Here is a 23,306-nt window from a genome sequence, read left to right as displayed (position 1 = left end):
TTCTCTAATTCCTATCTCTAATCCTTGCCAGCTTAATTTCTAGCATCCACTAGCATGGAAACTGAAATCTGGTAACACCCACAGCATGGGCAGATTAGCCTACTCACTGATGGGGATGCTATCCTATTCTTATTTTAGTTAAAAGCTGGTAAATCTGTTAATAGATGCCTTTTAGGAGGTCACTGACCAAATGGTGTATGTACACATGCTGTGTTATCTACCAAGGGATCAATTGGCCAAAATGGGCCTTATAGCATTCGCTACTAAGTTAGGACAGGTAGCTGTAGCATAATCTAAAGAAAAAGAGTAAAGAGGTCATTTATAACATCCTTATTTTCCAGCTCACTTTAGACAAACAATGGTCAAGTATACCTTTTTTTTATGGCAGAGGAGGAAGTTAATTCTTGTGTTTTATTGTAGATTATTTTTCATATTTTTGAAGGTACTTTGGTCTATCAGAATGCAGAGAAATTCCTGGCATATTATCCTGTTAGTATATATAATTGGAACAGGAGTAATAGGTCAGTTTGAGGTTATCAGTGACTACTAGTAAAGTAACATATCCTAAGCTTTATTGAAAATAATTCCTCCACCCAGTCTATGACCAAGTCCTGAGTAGTTTATAGTCAATTGAAAGACTGTCTGTAAATCATCATTGGAAGGAACTTGACCGTAAATTAAACTCACTCCAGTGCCCAGAACCTTTTTGTGAGGTAGAAGAACGACAAACCGGGAACAAGCCCCTATATTGTGGACTCCTTAATCTTTCATTGCACTGCTGCAAGTTTCTTTGGTGAATAATATAGCTTTGCTCAAAAAAATCATAGTAAACCAAAAGGCTGAAAAGTTTAACTTAGTTTCAAAACACCACACTTTCCAGTGAGTGAAGATTCAAGCAGGTTCTGACACGTTTCACCCATTAAAGCTGCTTCTTGTACAATCCCTCTGGAGGCTGAACTAGAGGGTTCTTATATGTCTGATAGCTTCAGCGCAACTAAAAGATGATCCCTCCCCTTTGGGCTACCTGCCCGGGAGCTTCCTTTTCTGCTCAGTTAGTAGAAAAGCCATGTAGATCTATGACAACAGGAAACATAAGAAAAGGAAGAGAAGGTGCGGGAACTCCCACTACCAGTCAATTCTGCTCAAGAAATTATACTAAAAACTATGGCCAAAAAAGGCCAACTGGAATCAAACACATAATGTAAACATTATAAACTGCAAAATCCAGGAATTCCTGGAATATAGACACAGCCTGAAGATCAGAAGGGGCACCCCCCCCAACCCTTAAACCTTACAATTCTTAGTGAGGCCGGTCAAAGACAGAAATCCAGCTTACCAGTTACTGAAGAGACGGCCTACGAATCGGACAAAACAGATGGGCAGGCGTTCAGCCTCCAGAGGAGATTTACAAGAAGGAAGATTAGCAGAGGTAAGAAACCTAATCTTCCATTCAGAGAATCCCCTCAATGAATTCTCCCCGGATCAAGTGAAGATACTAAAACAACCTGAAAAACTTGCAGCAGTGCAATGAAAGATTAAGGAGTCCACAATGTAAGTGCTTGTCCCCGGTTTGTGGTTCTTCTACCTCAGAAAAAGGTTCTGAGCACTGGCGTGAGTTTCATTTAATGGTCAAGTTCTTTTCATGTTTAGTACAGCTTAGGTTCTGCTTTGGGACTTATCAATGTTTATTGTACCAACATAGTATTGTTTGTAAATCATCATTAACATGCAAAAATCAATGAAAACATGGTGGTTTTGCCTAATCTATGCTCCTCTGTGGATAGACTTATTCCAACATTGGCAGATAGAATCTGAAGTCAGTTCTGATGCATAAAGTTGGTGTGACGCGTACTCAAGTTGCTCACAATTTTCTCTTCAATCTCTTTGCCACATGATGCTTCTTCTTCCGAAAGATACAAGTCCTTCTTGGAGTTCTGAGTCACGAGAATGACATGTGTTCTCAGTGTATCCAATATGTTAGCAACCACCACCTGGTGCCGATATGTGGCTAGCGCTTGCCGGGCACGGTCAATCACAATGTCTGGGTCTGTCTCCAATTTGAAAGAAATAACGAAAGCCTGAGGTGCCCACTCTCGGACCAAAGGTGAGAGCATTTTTGGAACCATCTTCATTGTTATCTGTAAATTTAACAAAAGTACTGAATTAGAACTGAGGCAGCACATTACAAATATAAGAGGGTCCTATATGTGACCTGGTTTGTAAGGTGAATAAAACCTAACTACTGCTTTGGTACAAGGCAAAGTTTTTCTGAAAGGTTTTCTTTTCCAAGAAAAAAAAAAAATTTCATCTAAAAATAATAGGCTTCTATTGATTATGACTAGGGTCGCCATACAACATATCACAAGTAATTGGAAGAATTGGAGTAGACTCAATTACAGTTTTTGATGGAATTCGTTATGTCACATTTATAAAATGAAAAGAACTATAGCCATGCAAAAAGGGAATTATAAGAAATTTAAAGAGATGTGGGGGCCACTGACAAATTATTGTGATGAATAGATACCATTTTTCCATTATAAGTACAATGCAAATGGGAGGGGGGGGGTTTCTGACTGACACTTGTAAGTTGGAAAAATGAATAAAGATTTACAAAAAAAAAAAGAAAGGTTTTCTTTTTCATATCACAAAAATCAAATGCTATTCTATTCTGACACAGTTAGGTGAACAGATAGATACGTAACCTAGTTTATTGTGGCTGAATACCGTCCATTTATAGCAAAGTGCAAATATCTCAAGACCACTATCCTCACAGTAAGAGAATGCAGGAGCTTATGGTTTTTCCAAATGCACATCATAAACACTGCATTCAGTATAGCAATGATACATCTCACCTGCAGGGGACCACTGGATGATTGAATCTTGTGTTCTGGCATCTCTGAAGCAGGAATATAAAAATCAGACACGGCTGCTGCCAGATAAAACATTGCGCTATTACCTGCAAGGGAGAATGCAATTGGCACCTTTCAAACAGATATTCTACCGTATGTCCTAAAGCAGAGAAAGTACTCTGAAATAAATTTTTTTTTAGTCTTAGTTTCTTTGAGTTTATAATCAAAACAAGGAAAATAAAGCATCCTCTAATAGGATGCCTTTTAGGCTACTTCAGTGGTATATCAAGCATTAGTTAATAAAGACAGTAGTACACTTCCCCCTCCCTATTTGCGGTTTCAATTATTCACATTTTTTCCCCCAGGCCCCCACCCCTGAGAATCACTTGTTGACAGCCTGCATTAAAAAAAACGGCCCTGGGACTTGGATCCAAGTAGATCCTCCCATCCAAAACATCTGGGCCTGGTGAGTATTTACAAAGCCGCAAAAAAACCCACATAATACGAGTAACATCTGCGGTCCTATGCTGGAGAGCACCCCGAGAGTCACGCAAAGAAGAGTGTGTATTTTTTTTCTTGCTACAAAAGCCATTCTGTTTCATATTTGCTTTGATCAGAAGTTAAGTTTCAAATGCATGCATTTATTCACACACGCATACAGCGATAGCCAGAAACCCTCTTAGGAATTTATTTTTATAGTCTTTTGGACTTGGGCCTAGATGCACAAAAGTCAGTCGGTACTATCGACAGGATCACTGTTGGCCGATTCTCTGGCTTATTTTTGCCAAGTGACTGATGCACAACCGAGTTTACATGCAAATTTTTTGAGCGGACACATGCCCTACAGTGATCCGATCAGAAACAAGAGTCAAAGGTGGACGATATGAAGTTATTCAGAGTGGTGAAGACGCAGAAGGATTGTAAAGACCTGCAACATGACAAACACGCTGGACTGCCACATGGCAAATGAGGTTTAATGTAGATAAGTGTAAAGTGATGCATGTCAGTAACAATAATCTTATTCATGAATACAGGATGTCTGGTGTGGTACTTGGAGAGACCCCCCCCCCAAAGGAAAGAGACCTGGGTGTACTGGTCGACAGGTTGATGAAGCCGTCAGCGCAACGTGTGGTGGTGGCGGCAAAAAGGGTGAATAGAATGCTAGGAATGATTAAGAAGGGAATCAAGCAGATTGGAGAAGGTTTCATGTCGCTATACCAGGCCATTGTATGCCCCCACCTGGAATACTGCATCCAACACTGGTTGCTGTACATGAAGAAGGGCACGGTACTACTCGAAAGGGTCCAGAGAAGAGCGACAAAAATGGCTAAGGGGCTGGAGGAGTTGCCGTACATTGAAAGATTAGAGAAACTGGGCCTCTTCTCCCTTGAAAAGAGAAGACTGAGATGGGACATGATCGAAACATTCAAGGTAGATAAGGACAGGTTGTTCACCCTCTCCAAGGTAGGGAGAACGAGAAAGCACTCTCTAAAGTTAAAAGGGGATAGATTCCGTAGGAACGTACAGAAGTTCTTCTTCACCCAGAGAGTGGTGGAGAGCTGGAACACTCTTCCGGGGTCTGTTGTAGGAGAAAACACCCTCCAGGGTTTCAAGGCTAAGCTGGACAAGTTCCTGCTAAACTGGGACATAGGTAGGTGAGGCTGGACTCATTTAGAGCACTGGTCTTTGACCTAAGGGCCCCTGCATGAGCAGGATGGTGGCAATTCTTATGTTAACACAAAATCCCGGTTGGGGGCAGTTATGAAAAGATAGTAAAAGGCAAGCTTTCAGCATGAGATTTAGCCTGGAATTGCCGACATAACAGCACCTGAGGCTCCATGTTCAATGGGCAGCAGTGAAGCCAACCTTGTACCCTTTCACTACAGTCCGGCTTACCGAGTGGGGCGAGGGCCTGGGCGGCAGCCCTTAAAAGATGCAAGTATTCCGACAGAGTGCTGAACTCCACCGGAAGCAACGTGCCCGCTTCCTTGACCCTCTGGTAGTCCTGCAGAAGCGGCACCAGCGCAGGCACCGCCTTAGGCGCCACCTCGACCCGGGACGCAGACGCCGAGGGCAGGTCGTCGTCCTGCCGCGACGGCGGCAGCTGCAAGATGTCCAGCCAGTTAAGCGAGGAATAGCGGTGGTTGAAGGGAAAGAGCGAGCGGTGCCGGTGTAGGAAGATCACGGCGTAGCCAGCCCGCAGGAAGTGCTCGGCCGACGTGGCCCCCCGGCGCCCGCTGCTGAAATTGTCCAGGAAACGCACCGTGCGCGACTCCAGCGGCACCTTGGTGCCCCCCGACGTGATCAGCACCACCCGGCGACGCTCCTTCTGGTGGCGCGCGGCGAAGTTCGCCATGCGGCGAGCCGCCTCCTCCACCCCCGCCGGGACGGCGAAGTGCACCTGCAGCGGCTGACAGTCGGCCATCGCCCAGCTCGCGCCTCCAGGCCCGGGCGGCCCGCGCGCCTCGACGCTCTGAAGGGGCGGGGCTGAGCAGGACGCGCACGCTGCCTTAGGGCCGATCATAGCCGTGAGCCGCGCGCCCAACGGCCGGCGCCTGCCCTTCCCAGGAGTCTCCGCGAGCGCGAGGGTGAGAGGTCGGCTCCCTAGCAACGCCTGCCGCATCCTGGCGACGGCGGAGGCCGAGGCGGAGGCGCGGCATGGAGGTTTATCCTCTGGCGCAGCCCAAGTGGCTGAAGCTGCGCTGTGAATTGTGCGGCAACACGGCCTACCTGAAGTGCCCCGACTGCAAAGTCACCTACTACTGGTAAGGAGAGCCCCCGCCGCAGCCTCGTCCCTCTTGGTTTATTCTTTATTCATTTTCAAATTTGACAACAAGTGCACAAAATAATATAATTCAACAAGTTATTACACAATAGCACTTTGATATCTACTACATAAAAATCTAATGATACATTTAACCCCCCCCACCTCCCAACCTTCATCTTATTTTCAATCAGAATATACACATAAGATAGAACATCATAATAATAATTTATTTCTTATATACCGCTATACCGTGAAGTTCGAAGCGGTAAAGATATATTTTGCCAGTACATATTATAGAACAGCCTCATGAACCGACTCTACTAGTCTCATAGCCCGTGGCTCATAGCTCATTAACGGGTGCTAGAATATATGTGTGTGTGTCTGTCTTTATTTCTTTCTCTCTCTCTCTCTCTCTCTTTAGCCTCTTTCTGTCTTTCTTTTTCCTCGGCTGTCCCCCACCACCCCTTGCCTGCTCCCCCTGTCCATTCTCCCTTCCTTTTACCTCCCCTGCATCCACCACCACCACCCCTTCACTGCTCCCCTTATTTACCAAGCCTGAAACATCTGTATCCTGCTACCTGTCAACTTTTTTTTTCTCTCTCTCGCTCTCTCTACATGCAGTTCTTGTCCATTTTTCATTTGTGGGCTTGGCTTTTCCCTGTCCATCATTATACCCCCTTCCCTTGCAAAATCTTATTTTGCAGAGCCAATAGGCAGTCCTACCTTCCAGGGTCACTTCTTTGCCGGCTTTCTTCAGCGCCTGACCAGTTTGAGAGCCAACTAAATGGCTGCTGCTGGCGCACGCTCGTGGGCTCACTGTCTCGTGCAGAGGGCAAGGGAGCATGTGCTCGTTGGTTCTCTTCTTGCGCAGGTGCACGCTGGCAGGCCGGCGCGCAGCCGACCGGGGAACGCTGTGACTGACTGGGGTTGTGTGTGAGGAGGAGAAGGGAGGAGACGGAGAGACTGAGGGAGCGAAGGACTGCATTGCCGCCTGGGACTGGAACTGCCAGTGCCTGTTTCTCTGTCTGGGTTGGAGCCACGCGATCGGGATTTAATGAGGCGAAAACTAAGGAAACACGTCCGCACAGCCAGCTGTGGCGGGGAAGGGGGGGGGTCTTGCCTGGCCGGGGACGGCCGAATCCCGGGCCTGCTCTCCTTCACCTAAGTCCCGGCCACTCACTCCGCGCCATTTAGCGCATGCTCACTCTTGCTGCCACAGCCCGACGGATCAGGGAAGCACGGGCTAAGAGTACGCTTGCGCACTTAGTGTTTTATTATTATAGATTAAAAAAAGGTTACTATAATAAATTTAAGGATGTGTGGAAACCATTATTAAAGTATTATAATGAATAATTTACACTTTTCCCAATTTTAATACTCATGTGGATTTGGGGTGGGGAGGGGGATTCTTGGTTTTCCACTAAAAATATATTTATGAATGACATAAGATATTATTTTCATGTGGTATATTTTAGTTGTATATGAATTTGGGAGGGGGGTGGGGGTTAAATCTTCTTGTTGTATGATATTGTAGATTTTCAAATGATGTTGAACTATAATTGTTTGATATTTACTGTACACTTGATGTAAGTTATAAAATGAATAAAGAAATAAAAAAAAAAGAAGCTATTAAAAAAACCCTTCCGAGCAGCATACTGATGTGAAACTATTCTTTCGATTGAAACTCATTCACAATCTCTACATTGTATCCCTGCGAATTCGCGGTCCCGGTCATTCGCAATATTTTCCACAGTCGGAGCACCAGCGAGTGAAGGAAATCGCTGGCTCTATACTCCGACCGCCCCTTCCTGTACTAAAGTTGGGCCTTACTGCGTGTCAAAACCCGACTTTAGTACAGGAAGAGGCGGTCGGAGCATAGAGCCAGCGATTTCCTTCACTGGCTGGCTCTCCGGCTGCCATCTCCTGTCTCCCCTGCCTAAAAACCGTATTTGCGGTTTTTCAAAATTTCGGGGAAGTACTGTATATAAATAAAAATGTATGTTATGTAAGTTTTATGTTGCATTTTACCTGCTGTACACCACCTTGAGTAGGGTTACCAGATGTCTTGAAAAACTCAGACATTTCTTCTTTTTAGAGGACCGTCCGGACAGATTTCAAAAACACCATCAGTTTGTCTGAGTTTTGGAAAGCCTGAGCTTGGGGCAACGTCGGGCCTCTGAGCATGCACGGATGCCATATGATGATGTTCCACACGTTTGCCTGACGTCATCGCGTCACATCTTTGCATGCTTGAGGACTCCAGACATGGTCTTGAGCTCAGGGAAAATGACAGTTTGGTGGGGGCAGAATGGGCAGGGTCACGTGAGACTCAGTAGTTGGAAGCTAAGAACAGTACTGGACAGAGCTTTGGATTCTTGCCCAGAAATAGCTAAGAAGAAGAAGAAAAAAAACTCCAACAAATTTTTAGATTGAATCAGGTTGGGCAGACTGGATGGACCGTTCGGGTTTTTATCTGCCATCATCTACTATGTTACTATGTACTGGATATACCGTCTATTAAAGCATACCTAGACAGTTTACAATACTAGTTTAGAAGACCAATAAAAAAAAGAAGAAGCTTTCATAGTTAAAATAAAAGTAGGGTAGACGAGAGTGAGATGTTTACTGACACGCAGGGGAGGGGGGCAGAGGCTAAAAAATACATTGATATTTTTAAAAATGAGAAAAAGGGAGATAAAAAGTAAAGGGAAGAACAATCCGGTGGTGGCGGTGGGGGGGGGGGGGGTCGCTTCAGGAAAGCGGTTCTTATTCTTTGCCTGTGCGGATCACGTTAATTAAGTATACGGTCCCTTCTCAAGTTTGGTAGGCATCCCTAAGTAGGAAGGTTTTAAATTTTGACTTGAATTTATCCAGAGTTGTATCTGATGGGTTCGTGTTCCATAATGAGGGAGCTGTGACGGAGAATATGGCTTTGCAGGTAACCCGAACCTTAGGTGAATTTCTTCATAAAGGCGGTTAATAAATCCCAACAAATAAGCATCATGTCGTACGAAACAGCAAGAAGACTAAGAGTCTTGCTTGTGACATTCCAAGATGTGATAAACAGTTTAAGAGTCCTAAGAGTGGAGAGAAGTTATCCGCATCGCTTGGGGAGGCTCAGGTGTTAAGAATGGGTCTGACAGTTAGAGCCAGGAATCATAGGAGCCAACTCTGTGGGTGCTTGATTGCTTGAGCACCACCTAAATTGAACAACTCCTTGATTGTGACCAGCGAGAGGCCATTTCCATTGATTTTAGCATCCCCCAATAGATTTGAAAACTTGGCTTCTATGTCAGGAATACAACATGATTTTGAGAAATGCTGACAGAGAATTCTTACTGTGATCTCATCAGAAGGGGAAGGGCCCTAAAGTTAGTAAATAACCCCAGAATTTGTTAGTGGATAAGAAATGAACTGTTTGATATTCAAAGTGATTTAAGCAGCCTGAAATGGCTCCTGGCCAGTTAAATTGCACATACGGGACTAACGTGTGGGAGTGTGTAGTGCAGGGGTTAGAACTACAGCATCAGCACCCTGAGGCAGTGGGTTCAAATCCCTGACTCTGGGCAAGTCACTTAATCCCCCCATTGCCCCAGGTACACTAGATAGAGTTTGAGCCCACCGAGACAGTTAGGGAAATACCTGAATGTAAACCACTTAGGATATAAGTGGTATATAAATAATAAAATAAATAAACTGCTTATATTTAGGGACACATAACTGCTGAAATATTGGTCCTGACTGCTAAACTAAAAGCTGGCTAGTTTGGGGCAGTTCAGGGGCCGAGGCAACAATTATGCGGTTAACTGCTTACATTAAACGACCCAATTGGGTTGCATAAAACACATTCTAACTTTATCCCGTCTTGCTTAGTGAGATAGCGGGATATTCCGTGCAGATACTTGGACATGGCTCAGCACTAAATAGCCAGCTGAAATAAATGCTGGCTGAATATCTATCCCAGAGGTTTAGCTTTCACCCCCAAAGTATTATATGTGTGCTCACTACCATTAAAGAAGATTATTTTAGCAATATCTTTCTTTGGTGTCTTTTTTGTGCAGTGTTAGCCAGTCAGAAGCCAAAGCACAGAGAAACCTAGAGGTTGAGGGAGCCTGGGGTGCTCTTGGGGTGGCCATTAATTGGCTGTCTGATAATTGCTCTCTTCCAGTGTTCTGAAAACTGGGTTTGCTGTTCTATAAAGTGCTTGTTTATAGCCACATTGAGAGACTAGAAACATGATAGCAGATAAAGGCCAAATGGCCCATCCGCAGTAACCATTATCTCTTTCTCTCTGAGTGATCCCACGTGCCTATCCCAGGCCCTCTTGAATTCAATAGAAACATGACAGTGGATTAGAAAACCTGATTAACATAACATAACGCCCCCCCCTCCTTTACAAAGCCATGTTAGGTTTTTTTATCGCCAACCATTGCGGTAAAAGCTCCAATGCTCATAGAATTCTTATGAGCTTTGGAGCTTCAACCACTGTGGCCGCCAATTTAAAGCCTAATGCGGCTTTATAAAAGGGAGAGGGGTGAGTCATTTAATATTGTGGTCTGGCCAAGCCCTGAGAACTGTCATCCCAACATTATTGTGTTACTTCCTCCATTTTTCCCACCTGCTTATTTTGTTGGGATCTGAGGAAGTTCCTGAAAACTAGTCCTGAGATGTTACATTAGTGCAATAGAAATGTTAGCACCATATATCTATATATAATCTTAAAGGTGTGAAGAAAAAGTCAATAAACACACATTAAGTAGATTAGCATGTGCCCACATTACTTAATGCTTATGAATAAAACTTGAAACCAGTTGTGCTAGATAGTAATACTGTATTTTAATTTTAGATTTCTGTTTTTGTCTTTATTTCACTAGCGATATTGATCATATGCAGTCTGACTTGATTAGTATTCATGGGAAAATATGTCCACTCCTAAGCTCATTACGAACTCCATTCCCATTTTTCCTCACGGATACGCAAAGACAGCAGTATGCTGAACAGATGATGCAGAGAAAGGTACGGTAAAAAGATATAGCAGATAAAGACCTGAACGGTCCATCCAGTCTGCCCGACATTCACACTCATTACACATTCATGTTTAATTGTTTTTTCTTTAATATTTCTTTAATATTTCTGGGCTAAAGACCATAGAAGTCTGTCTGTTACTGTCTATAGGTTCTCACTGCTGGAGTTGCCATCAAAGCCTACTCCAGCCTTTCCTAACCATCCTGTCACTGGAGCTTCTATCAAAGCCCTCCCCAGCTCATCCTAAACCAAATCACCACATATGGGACACCCAGTAACGGCCTTAGTTAGTTTTATACTATTCATTTTCTAATTAGAGAGCCTCTGTGTTCATCCCACGCTTTTTTAAAATCCATCACCATTTTCATCTCCACCACCTCCCTCGGGAGGGCAAAAGTTAGAAGAGTGGTCTAATATTTGGCAACTAAAATGCAATGTAAAGAAGTGCAGAGTGATGCATTTGGGGACCATATGTGCTAGGAGGAGAGAGGCTGATATGCACGGATGGGGAGAGGGACCTTGGAGTAATAGTGTCTGATAATCTGAAGACAACAAAACTGTGCGACAGAAGGATACTACAGATACTTGAAGCCATAGGGATCTCAGGCAGGGTATACAACTGGTTCCAAGGATTTCTAAAATCAAGAACCTATAGAATAAAGTCCAACGATCATAAATCAGACCCATGGTCCAACCCCTGCGGAGTTCCACAAGGCTCTCCACTATTACCTATGCTCTTCAACCTCTTTATCTCCTCCCTTGGAACCACTTTAGACAACTTAAATGTAACATCTTTCAGCTTCGCAGATGACATCTCTGTACTCCTCCCCTTTGACTCACCAGATCCCACCTCAACAATAAAACTGAAAAAAACACTAGTGGAAAAATGGATGGTAGCCCACAAACTGAAACTAAACACAGACAAAACAAAATTCCTTCTGCTCGAAAAGGCCAAAACCCCCACCATTACAGAATTAGAAATTAAGGCCACCAAATACCCAATGCAACCTGAACTCAAACTTCTAGGAGTAACGATAGACAGATGCTGCACAATGCAGGCCCAAATCAAAATAAGACAACACAGAAAGCTTTTTTAACCATGAGAAATCTACATAAAATAAGAAAATTTTTTGACAGAGCAATATAGGCTCATTGTCCAATCCCTAGTCTTAGGTCTACTGGACTATTGCAATTCCCTCTATCTGCCATGCCCAGCCAACATGCTAAAACAACTGCAGACTATACAAAACACCGCTCTCGGATTGATCTACTCACTGAGAAAATATGACCACATCACCTCTGCCTACCTAGACTCACACTGGTTACCAATACAAGCACGAATTCAATTCAAACTTTACTGCCTATTATTCAAAGCATTAAATGGCTCTGCTCCCCACTACTTTAACAACCGCCTAAATCAGACCCTCACTACTAGACAAAGAAGAACTCTGACCCCATTTACCTATCCTCCACTCAAAGGTACACAGCGCAAGAAGATGTTTGACAACCTACTTGTGAAGCAATCAGCAAAACTCGACCACTCCATTTCCAACCTGCTGACAACAATGAACGACTTCAAAACATTTCAAAGAGAGATCAAAACCCTGCTATTCAAGAAATTTGTCCAGACACCTTAACCCCCCACCCTCATTCCTCTCCTCCCTGGTAAAATCCCTTCTCAAAGCCTCCACTTCTCTGGTAATCTTTTCCTCTTCTAAATATCAACCAAGATTACAGTCCCCTAAAATGTAAAGCTCCTGGAGAGGGTGCAGAGGCGAGCCACGAAACTAGTCAAAGGTATGGAGAATTTGAGCTACAAAGAACGCCTCAGAAAACTGGGACTGTTCACCCTCGAAAAGAGAAGATTGAGAGGGGATTTGATAGAGACTTTTAAAATATTAAAAGAATTTGACATAATAGACCAGGAAGAAGCATTACTGACATTTTCAGATGTGACATGGACAAGAGGTCATAGCCTGAAACTGTGTGGTAGCATGTTCAGGACAAATGTCAGGAAGTTCTGTTTCACACAGCGAGTGGTGAGCGCTTGGAATGCTCTCCCAGAGGAGCTTGTGGCAGAGACTAGTGGTTCAGGGTTTCAAGCGCAAGTTGGAGGCACACCTTCTTGCAAATCATATCGGGGGATACGGGAAATCTGGGTCTCCAACAGGGAGCACCTAACTGGGCCTCCGCGTGTGCGGATCGCCGGACTAGATGGACCTAGGTCTGATCCAGTGAAGGCGTTTCTTATGTTCTTATATAACCCCCACTCCCTCCCACTTCCATATACAACAAAAAATATACCACATGAATATAATATCTTATCATCTAATATAATAAAATGCTAGGCCGCGCATGCGCAGTTCCTAAGTGTGTGCCGCTTTTCCGTGAGCTGTAGCGACACATAGGAAGTGCGCATGCGTGGCTTCTGGTCCGTCCTGCTGCTGCGTGTTCACGCATCACAAAAGCTTCCCTGCTCTCCACCTACCGGCCGAAGCGCGAGCGAGCTGCGGAAGTGGTGGTGGTGGTGGTGGTGGCCGGCCTCAGGTATCAGTTTGACGTTAGGATGGTGGGGTGGGGAGGCCTGCGGAGCCCAGCAACTTTCCGCTGCCCGGGACCCGAGTCATTTGCCGCCCCCCCCCTTCCGTTCCCGCGGGCATGACTGGCGATTTAAGCAGCGTATGCATCAGTCTTCACACGCTGCTTTGGGTCCTTCTACTGCCCTGATTTGCTCCGGACGTACCTGAGTAAATCAGGGCAGTAGAAGGACCCGAAACAGCGTGTGAACACTGATGCACACGCTGCTTAAATCGCCAGTCGGGCCCGTGGGAACGGAAGGGGGGGGCGGCGACAAATGACTCGGACCCGCGTTTGTAGTCGCCACTGTGGGAAGGGAAAGAGGGTAGAGGAAACGCTGCTGCTGTACAGGGAACTGGTGTGGGGGGAGGGAATGCTGCTTTGCACAGACAGAGGGAGGAAGGGAGACAGAAAGACAAGAAGAAAGACACAGGGGCAGGTGCACAGGGAACTGGTGTGGGGGGAGGGAAATAGAGGGGGAGGGAATGCTGCTTTTGACAGACAGACAGAGGGAGGAAGGGAGACAGAAAGAAAAGAAGAAAGACACAGGGCCAGGGACATATACAGAAAGACAAACAGACAAAGGGGGCCAGGGACAGAGACAGACAGAAAGAAAGACAGCGGGAGTCGGGTCAGGAGGGGTGCGGGATGGTAGTGGACAGCCAAGGAAAAAGAAAGACAGAAATACAGAAAGCGGCTAAGGAGAGAGAGAGAAAGAAATAAAGACAGACACACACACATATATTCTAGCACCCGTTAATGTGACGGGCTATAAGACTAGTTCATATATATTATTAATAGAAATCCAAACCCCCCCCCAAGCTACATGGTTTTCTAATAAACAATTAATTTGAGACCAAATTGATTTTCAAAATGCCATGATACAGGGACAATAGAATTTTAATTGATCTAAAGTCCTTGCTTCCAGATTACAATGCCAGCATCTATTAGACTTAGAGCTATCTAACTTTTCTAATCTAACTGGGGTCCAAAATTTTCTATATAAAAGAAAAAACCAAGTTTGTCTCATAGAAGCGGACATCGTAGATCTCATTCTCCAAGACCAAATTCGTAGCCATTGAGACGCAGTAATTTGATGCTTTATCTCAATGCTCCAAATGTTCCTAAGTCAATTTTTAGTTTTTTTATTTATAAATCCATTTATCAGTTTATACTACTGCGCAGCCTGGTGACCCAAGAAGTCCACCTGAAAGCATAAGAACTCCAGACTATACTGATTATTGAGATTTTTCCATTCAGGGAACCCCTCCTGAATAGCCTGCTTCAGTTGGCAACCATCTGAAACTTTGTGATTTATTAAGACCATATTTATATTGCAACTGTGAAAAGTCAAGCAGCTTACCATTTGAAATAACATCACCCAAAATTCGTATACCTGCAATCATCCAATGCTTCCAGATGACCTTAAATCCGCCAATTTGAATCTTGAAGTTTAACCATATAGTTTGATTTGTTGATTCAACTACAAATTGGGGGGGGTATTGTTGGGAGACAGCAGACTTGAGAGAGACTTGGGTGTGCTGGTGGATGCATCACTGAAGCCATCTGCACAGTGCGCAGCAGCCTCGAAAAAAGCCAACAGGATGCTTGGCATCATAAAGAAGGGCATAACAACCAGAACAAGGGAAGTCATCATGCCATTGTATCGGGCGATGGTGCGTCCGCATCTGGAATACTGCGTTCAGTATTGGTCGCCGCACCTCAAGAAGGACATGGCGGTACTTGAGAGAGTCCAAAGGAGAGCAACGAAAATGGTAAAAGGGCTGGAACACTGCCCATACGCCGAGAGGTTGGATAGGCTGGGGCTCTTCTCTCTGGAAAAGAGGAGGCTCAGGGGAGATATGATAGAGACCTTCAAGATCATGAGGGGCATAGAGAGGGTGGATAGGGACAGATTCTTCAGACTGAAGGGGACAACAGGTACGAGGGGGCATTCGGAGAAACTGAAGGGAGATAGGTTCAGAACAAACGCAAGGAAGTTTTTTTTCACCCAAAGGGTCGTGGACACTTGGAATGCGCTACCGGAGGAAGTGATCAGGCAGAATACGGTACAGGGATTCAAACAGGGATTGGACGGATTCCTGAAGGATAAAGGGATCATGGGATACTGAGGGAGGAGCTGGGATGTAACACAAGTATAGAAAACTAACCAGGTAATGAGTATAGAAACCAAACCAGGTCGTGCATGTGCAAGACCGGAGGGTTAGGACCTCGATAGGAAGACAGGACTTAAATGAGAAACCAAGGTGGCAAGGGAGCCCCTTCTGGTGATACAGACAGGTCGTGACCTGTTTGGGCCGCCGCGGGAGCGGACTGCTGGGCGGGATGGACCTGTGGTCTGACCTGGCAGAGGCACTGCTTATGTTCTTATGTTCTTATGTTTTAACACATGTAATATCAATTAAAAAGTACATGTCCAGTGGATTTCTTGAAATACCTACAGGTAGTTTAAAAAGAGCATTTTCTTTCTCTCATTTGTTTGTTTGGGGTTTTTTTTTTCCAGAAACACCTGGTTGATATAACTTATCAAGAAGCCCAGAAGTTTCTTTGTGAAGGTAATCATAGAACCGCACTCCCCGCAGCCTTGCACTCACTCCGTTTTAGCATTGAGATATATGGCTTCAAATCTGTTGAGCTAGTGCCTGCCTACCTCGCCTTAGCTGAGGCTAACATTGGTAAGTGTTCTTTTGGTTTGATTTTTTTTTTTTGGGGGGGGGGGGTCCCTTTTTTGCCCAAAATTTTCAAGGGGCAATTTTCAAATAGCTTGCACGGTTTTAAATTCATTATCCTGCTAGATCAGTGTTCTTCAACTGCCGGTCCATGGACCGGTGCCGGTCTGCAGAAATTTTCTGCCAGTCCACAGAGCCGGCACCTCCATCAGGCCCAAGAGATTGTTCTGTAGCCGCCAATCCTTGGTACGATCAATGCGGCATCTTTGGGCCAGCTCCCTGAGTGCTGCAGTGCACAAAGCCGTGGGAAAAGGCTCCTACCCGTGGCCTGCGCCTGACCCGGAAGCCTGTCGCAACATCAGAGGGAAGGCTTCCAGATGAGGCGCGGGATGCGTGCGAGGAACCACTTCCCACAGCTTTGTGCAATGCAGCACTCGGAGCCAGCCCGAAGACCCTGCGTTGATCGCACCGTGGACCAGCCTGAAGCTAACACCGGGGGGGAGGGGGGGCGGGCCAGGCCAGAAGGCAAGGCACGGCACATGGAGGGAGAGATAACAACGGTAAGGGAAAATGCTTTTATTTTTTCAGTGATTTTACATCTGTCCTAATTGTCTGTTCTAACTGTCTGTTCAGGAAGAAATGCATTTGTTTGCTTTCCTCTGGGGTTCTACTGTTTGCAGAGTCTTGCATCTTAGGGTTTGTTTGTGAATATTAGTATTTTTAGTTTTTGGTCCTGCATTTGCATGGGGTTATCTGTTTTCTGGTAGGAATGAATGTTGAAAAGAGCAGACAGTGTGCTTTGTGTATTTTAATTTTGTGGTTAACCATTATGGGCTCCTTTTACAAAGGTGTGCTAGGGCCTTAATGCGCACAATAGCGCGCGTTAAATTCCCAAGCGCGCTAGCCACTACTGCCTCCTTTTTAGATTTTCGGGGCACGGTAATTTTGTGCGTGCGCTAAAAACCCCAGCGCACCTTCATAAAAGGAGCCCTATGTGTTATTAATACAATTATATTGTATGTGTGTATATATGAAAAATGAATGGAAAAAATAGTGTTGCAATTAGTATTATTATGGGGGTGGGATCTGGGGTGGAGATTTACTTATTGGAATAGGAGTTAGATTACTTATATATCTTAGAGTTTTTCAAGTATCCATAAATATTTTATGCTCTTTATATAACCTTGGCATTCTGATACTAACTACATGACTAAGACGCAAGGGAAACATAAATCTCCATTCTAACCAGAACCAGTCTGGAATATTATCAGTGGGCTCTGGGAGGATCCAATACATACCTTGACGTAAAATATAGGCTTGATGGTACCTATAAAAATTGGGAAAATTTACCCCGCCCTCCACAATTGGCCTTTGCAACGACACTAAAGCAATTCTGGGGTTTTTTCCAAGCCAAATAAATTTTGTCAAAATCCTATTTAATTTTTTATAAAAAGATTCTTGAAAGAAAACTGGTATCATCCCCATTTGGTAACAAACTACAGGCAAAATCATCATTTTAACAGTTTGTACTCTTCCCCACCAAGATAAATGCAAAGGATTCCATTGCTCACACATTTTTGTCACCTTTTGTAATATGCTTTTTTCATTACTTTTCATTGTTTCATCCACTGTTTTTGTAATCCAAATTCCCAGATATTTAATAGCCTCCTCCTTCCAAACAAAAGAGAATGCATCAAATAATCCTTTTGTACAGTGTACATTTAATGGAAGAACTTCTGATTTATTCCAATTTATCTTATATCCTGAGAACTTTCCAAATTTCTCAATCAACTCAAGTAAATGTGAAATGGTAGATTCTGGATTCCTCAAATACAATAGTAAATCATCTGCATATGCAGATACTTTATAGTCTCTATCTGAATGTGGTATACCTTGTATTTCCTTTACTTGTTGGATAGCTAATATTAAGGGTTCTAAAACAATATCAAACAGTAAAGGAGACAAGGGACAACCTTGTCTAACTCCCCTCTGTAAATTAAATTTTTCTGAAAAAGTATTATTAATATATAATCTAGCAGAAGGGGAGCTATACAATGTTTGTATTATTTGTATGAATCCAGGACCTATACCAAACCATTCCAATGCCTGACACATAAAGGTCCATTCTACTCTATCAAAAGCCTTTTCTGCATCTAAAGAAACAGCAAAAGTAGGCTCATTCATTTTCTTTGTTAAGTATAACATATGGAATACCAATCTGGTATTATGAGATGAATGTCTGAGCAACGAATCCTGTTTGATGCATACCTATAATATGAGGGAGAGCTTTAGCCAATCTTAAGGCTAATATTTTTGCTAGTAATTTACCATCTACATTTATTAAAGATATTGGCCTATAGTTTGAAACCAAAGTGGGATCTTTATTTGGCTTTGGCAAAACAATAGTTAAAGATTCTGCTATAGTGCCATTAATAGAACCTTTATTAAGTTGGTATTGATAAAGATTTAATAAATAGGGCAATAGAAAATTTTGAAATGTTTTATAGAATTCTACCGTATATCCATCACCACCTGGAGCGGATCCAACTCTAAGGGACTTCAAAGCTGTTCCTAATTCTTTTAGTGATATTGGCTCTTCCAAACTTCGTTTTACATGTTCAGGAATTTTTGAACCCTCTAACATTGTCAAAAATTCTAAACCATCTTTTTCTTTATCTAAATAAGTCTCGGAAGAATAAAGAGATCTATAAAACTTTAGGAACTGTTTTAAAATAGGCTCAATTTGTGTAAATGTTTCACCATTTTCATCTTTAATGGCAATTAATTTTGATTTCCTTTTTTTTGCTTTAAGATAATTTGCCAATATTCTTCCCGCTTTATTTGAGTTACCATAATACAAAGCTTGTTGAGAAAATATATCTTTCCTAATCAATTTAGATGAAATCTCATTATATTTACCCTTAAGTTTTAACAATTCTTGTTGAATAGAATATTCCCATTTTTCTATAAGTTTTAATTCTAAAATTTTTATCTCTTTTTCTAAATTTAAAAATTGTTTTTTAATCTGTTTTTTAAGATAAGCCGAATAAGAAATTATTTGTCCTCTCATTGATGCTTTAAAAGTATCCCATAATATTTCCCTAGAGATCTCATCTTTATCATTCAATTGAAAATAATCCTTCATTTTTGTTTGAAGATTCTCACAAAATATTGGATCAGCAAGCAATGTTATCCCAGGACAAGCAGGCAGCATATTCTTAACGCATGGGTGACGTCACCGACGGAGCCCCGGTATGGACCTTTTTAACTAGAAAGTTCTAGTTGGCCGCACCGCGCATGCGCGAGTGCCTTCCCGCCCGACGGAGGAGAGTGTGGTCCCCAGTTTCTTCGTTTCCGCGGAGCGAAGAAGACGCATGTGTTTTCAATGGCCGTTGAAAAACTAATTTTTGCCTTCCCGCTCGCGTATTTTTTTTTTCCTTTTTTCTTATCGGATTCCCTTTATTTTTGTTTTAAAAAAAAAAAACTCGTCGAGTTTTCCTTATTTTTTCAGGCTGGCCCCGGCGGGGCCTGTTGCCACCATACAGGCCTCCGGGTTCGATTTTGCGGAGGCCGTGTTTCCATTCATGCCCCCTCAACCGGGTTTTAAGAAGTGCCAGCGGTGTGCACGCCCGATCTCCCTCACCGACCCACACAATTGGTGCCTCCAGTGCTTGGGTCCAGAGCATCGGGCTGACACCTGCACCCGCTGTGCTACGCTTAAAAAGCGTACTTTGAAAAATCGGCAGATCCAGCAAAATATTTTGTTTGGTACCGGATCTGACATGGAACCGGCTGCGACGTCGACGGCACCACAAAAGTCGGCACCGACGACATCAACACCACCGGACCCTTCCTCGGGGTCGTTGGGCCCAGGTAAGCCGGCTAAGAAGCCTCCCCCTTCCCTTGAGCGCCCTCCTGCCACGGTTGCGACACCGGCCCTCCTGGCACCGTACCGGCACCGCAAACGCTCCGCTCCGATCTCGGTGAGTGCCTCATCGGCCTCCTCATCACCGGAGCGTAGAGTGGCACCTATGGTACCGAAGAAGAAAAAAGCGGTACCGGTGCCTCCCCTGGACGACCGCATCGCGGCCATACTCCAAACACAGTTACAGGAACAGCTGCAACAACAGCTCCAACAACTGTTGCCGGCGTTGCTGGCACCGCACCTTCCGGTACGGGACCGGTCCAAGCCTCACACTGTCCCATCGGTGTCGACCCCCTCGATACCGATTAATACTTCCATGCCGGTGCTCTTGGCAGAAACACCTACAGTACATACCCGTGATGCTGCCGACCCTGTCCGGTCCCAGGAACGACATCGGTCTTCCTCACCCGGTACCGCCTTGGTGCGCTCAGGCAAATCTATTTCAAAGACCCGCCATGCCGAGCCCTCCACACCGATGTCCAAACGTATGCACCCCGACGTTAGGGACCCAGATTTGTGGGAAGACTCCCCTCACGGTACCGAGGAGGACGCTTCGACAACCGACGAAGAACCCTCCATGACCGACACCGTCTCCAAACCAGAGCAATCCTCTTTCTCCAAATTCCTTAGGGAGATGTCAGCAGCTCTTTCCATTCCCTTAGAGTCCGACTCTAAAAAGTCTCAGGCTTTCCTCGATGCCCTAGACTTTGAGCAACCTCCCAAAGAATTTCTGAAGTTGCCCGTCCACGACATCTTACGGGAAACTTTCTATAAAAACTGGGAAGCTCCCCTCACGGTTCCTGGAGCCCCTCGTAAATTGGATAGCTTGTACCGGGTTATTCCAATCCCAGGGTTTGATAAACCTCAATTGCCCCACGAGTCCCTCCTGGTGGAATCTACTTTGAAAAAATCTCAGGGTTCCAGTGTATATGCCTCCACCCCTCCTGGCAGAGAGGGAAAGACCATGGATAAATTTGGTAAGCGCCTTTTCCAAAATGCCATGTTAGCCAATAGAGCCAACAACTACACCTTCCACTTCTCCTTCTACATGAAGCATCTGGTGCAACAGCTCTCCTCCTTACAGAAATATCTTCCTGAACGTAAGGTCCCTCTTTTCCAGCAACATATTTCCAGCCTCCTCCAACTCAGGAAATTCATGGTTCGCTCCATCTACGACTCATTTGAGCTGACCTCTCGCGCATCTGCCATGGCGGTGGCCATGCGACGTTTGGCATGGCTGAGAGTCTCTGACCTGGACATTAACCACCAGGACCGCCTGGCTAACGCACCTTGTCTGGGTGATGAACTCTTCGGAGAGTCCCTGGACTCAACAACCCAGAAACTCTCAGCACATGAGACCAGGTGGGACACTCTGATTAAACCTAAAAAGAAGACTCCACCTGCTCGCACCTACAGACAGCAGTCTTCATACCAGCGCAGGTTCTCGGCCAGACCTCTCAACCCGCCTCAACAGCAGCTCCGCCGACCTCGTCAACAGCATCAATCTCAGGCTCGCTCACAGTCTCACCAACCTGCCAAGCCTCTCCCTCCGTCAAAACCATCTCAGCCCTTTTGACTTTTTCCTCCAGGGCATAGCCAGTCTCCCATCATCATTGCCTCTTCCTCAGCCTATCGGAGGTCGCCTCCAAATCTTCCTCAGCCGTTGGGAGGTCATCACATCAGACCAATGGGTCCTCAACATCATTCGCCACGGCTACTCTCTCAACTTCCAGACTCTTCCACCAGACAATCCTCCCGTAGAGTCTGCTTCTCACTCCTCCCAAACCCCCCTCCTCCTGAGGGAGGTCCAATCCCTCCTTCTTCTCAATGCCATCGAAGAGGTGCCTCCGGACCAAAGGGGTCAGGGATTCTACTCCCGCTACTTCCTGGTTCCCAAGAAGACAGGAGACCTTCGTCCCATCCTCGATCTCAGGGACCTCAACAAGTGTCTGGTCAAGGAGAAGTTCAGAATGCTCTCCCTTGCCACGCTTTACCCTCTTCTCTCTCAACACGACTGGCTATGTTCCCTGGACCTCAAAGAGGCCTACACTCACATCCCAATCAATCCGACTTCACGTTGCTACCTACGGTTTCAGATACAGCACCGTCACTATCAGTACAAAGTGCTACCTTTTGGCCTCGCTTCATCGCCCAGGGTGTTCACCAAGTGCCTTATTGTGGTGGCGGCCTTCCTCAGGTCTCACAACCTCCAGGTGTTCCCCTACTTGGACGATTGGTTGGTGAAAGCACCTACGTCTCCACTTGTGCTACAAGCCACTCATCACACCATCTCTTTCCTCCATCTCCTGGGGTTCGAGATCAACTACCCCAAGTCGCATCTACTTCCCACACAGTGACTTCAGTTCATTGGAGCAGTTCTCGACACCACACTAATGAGGGCGTTTCTCCCCTCCGACCGTCAACGGACCCTGCTCCACCTCTGTTGTCAGGTGCTCCGTCATCACTCCATTCCTGCCCGACAGATGATGGTCCTCCTGGGCCACATGGCCTCGACGGTCCATGTGCTTCCTCTGGCGCGACTCCACCTCAGGACACCTCAATGGACTCTTGCCAACCAATGGTCACAGACCACGGATCTTCTTTCTCATCCCATCTCTGTGACATTGTCTCTTCAGCAATCTCTTCAATGGTGGTTGAACTCCTCAAATCTTTCCAGGGGTCTACTCTTTCATCTACCCCCTCACTCCATGATCATAACCACGGATGCCTCCCCCTATGCGTGGGGAGCTCACCTGGGAGATCTACGCACCCAGGGACTCTGGACCCCTCAGGAGCATCAACATCACATCAATTTCCTGGAACTCAGAGCCATGTTCTATGCTCTCAAGGCCTTCCAGCACCTTCTCTGCCCTCAGGTTCTTCTCCTGTGCACAGACAATCAAGTCGCCATGTACTACATAAACAAGCAAGGCGGCACCGGATCTCGCCTCCTTTGTCAGGAGGCTCTCAGCATCTGGACCTGGGCCACGGCCCGCAATCTCTTCCTCAAGGCTGTCTATATCCAGGGCGAACAGAACTCCCTGGCCGACAATCTCAGCCGCATCCTTCAACCTCACGAGTGGACTCTGGACCCTTCAACACTCCACTCCATCTTTGCTCGCTGGGGCACTCCGCAGGTGGACCTCTTTGCAGCACCTCACAACCATCAGCTGCCCCAGTTCTGTTCCAGACTCTTCTCTCCTCATCGTCTGACCCCAGATGCATTCCTGCTCGACTGGACGGATCGGTTCCTCTATGCCTTTCCTCCACTACCTCTGATGTTGCGGACGTTATCCAAACTCCGCAGGGACAGGGCCACCATGATTCTCATCGCTCCTCGGTGGCCTCGCCAACACTGGTTCTCCCTCCTGCTTCAGCTCAGCTCCAGGGAGCCCATTCCTCTCCCTGGGTTTCCTACTCTACTTACGCAGCAAAGTCAGTCTCTACTGCATCCCAATCTGTCTTCGCTCCAC

General features: G+C 45.3%; 2 protein-coding genes across 4 annotated transcripts in view; one reads left to right on the top strand and one right to left on the bottom strand.

The window, feature by feature from the left end:
- Positions 1-160: 160 nt before the first annotated feature.
- PPCS (phosphopantothenoylcysteine synthetase) lies at positions 161-5,501 on the bottom strand. 2 transcript variants are annotated; one of them, XM_033921813.1, is made up of 3 exons: positions 4,746-5,501; positions 2,853-2,956; positions 161-2,138 (listed from the first exon to the last, which is right to left on the bottom strand). In XM_033921813.1, exons 1-3 carry the CDS (start codon positions 5,470-5,472, stop codon positions 1,818-1,820), a joined length of 1,152 nt encoding a protein of 383 aa, XP_033777704.1. In that variant the 5' UTR covers positions 5,473-5,501; the 3' UTR covers positions 161-1,817. The 2 variants fall into 2 exon arrangements, with proteins under 2 accessions (XP_033777704.1, XP_033777705.1); XM_033921814.1 differs by having other exon boundaries at positions 5,113-5,242.
- Positions 5,485-23,306, top strand: part of ZMYND12 (zinc finger MYND-type containing 12) — a 36,351-nt gene continuing 18,529 nt past the window's right edge. Inside the window, exons 1-3 of one of the 2 annotated variants that reach the window (XM_033921818.1) lie at positions 5,485-5,614; positions 10,491-10,632; positions 15,743-15,794. In XM_033921818.1, the coding sequence (XP_033777709.1) occupies positions 5,508-5,614; positions 10,491-10,632; positions 15,743-15,794 (301 nt within the window). In that variant the 5' untranslated portion in view covers positions 5,485-5,507. Of the gene's footprint in view, positions 5,615-10,490; positions 10,633-15,742; positions 15,915-23,306 lie in introns of both variants that reach the window. The other variant, XM_033921817.1, reaches the window with a different exon arrangement.

Source organism: Geotrypetes seraphini, chromosome 15 (assembly GCF_902459505.1).
Source record: "Geotrypetes seraphini chromosome 15, aGeoSer1.1, whole genome shotgun sequence".
In the NCBI taxonomy this organism is placed as follows: Eukaryota; Metazoa; Chordata; class Amphibia; order Gymnophiona; family Dermophiidae; genus Geotrypetes; species Geotrypetes seraphini.
The sequence above is the reverse complement of the archived record's forward strand: the minus strand, read 5'-3'. Positions and strand labels throughout refer to the sequence as shown.

What these genes read in the sequence shown, in the direction of transcription:
- PPCS (XM_033921813.1), bottom strand. Translation starts at nt 5,472, where the DNA reads ATGCGGCAGGCGTTGCTAGGGAGCCGACCTCTCACCCTCGCGCTCGCG. An exon ending in CCAGGCCCTCGCCCCACTCG is followed by an intron (nt 2,957 to 4,745) that starts GTAAGCCGGACT and finishes TCTCCCTTGCAG; the next exon opens with GTAATAGCGCAATGTTTTAT. An exon ending in CATCCAGTGGTCCCCTGCAG is followed by an intron (nt 2,139 to 2,852) that starts GTGAGATGTATC and finishes TTAAATTTACAG; the next exon opens with ATAACAATGAAGATGGTTCC.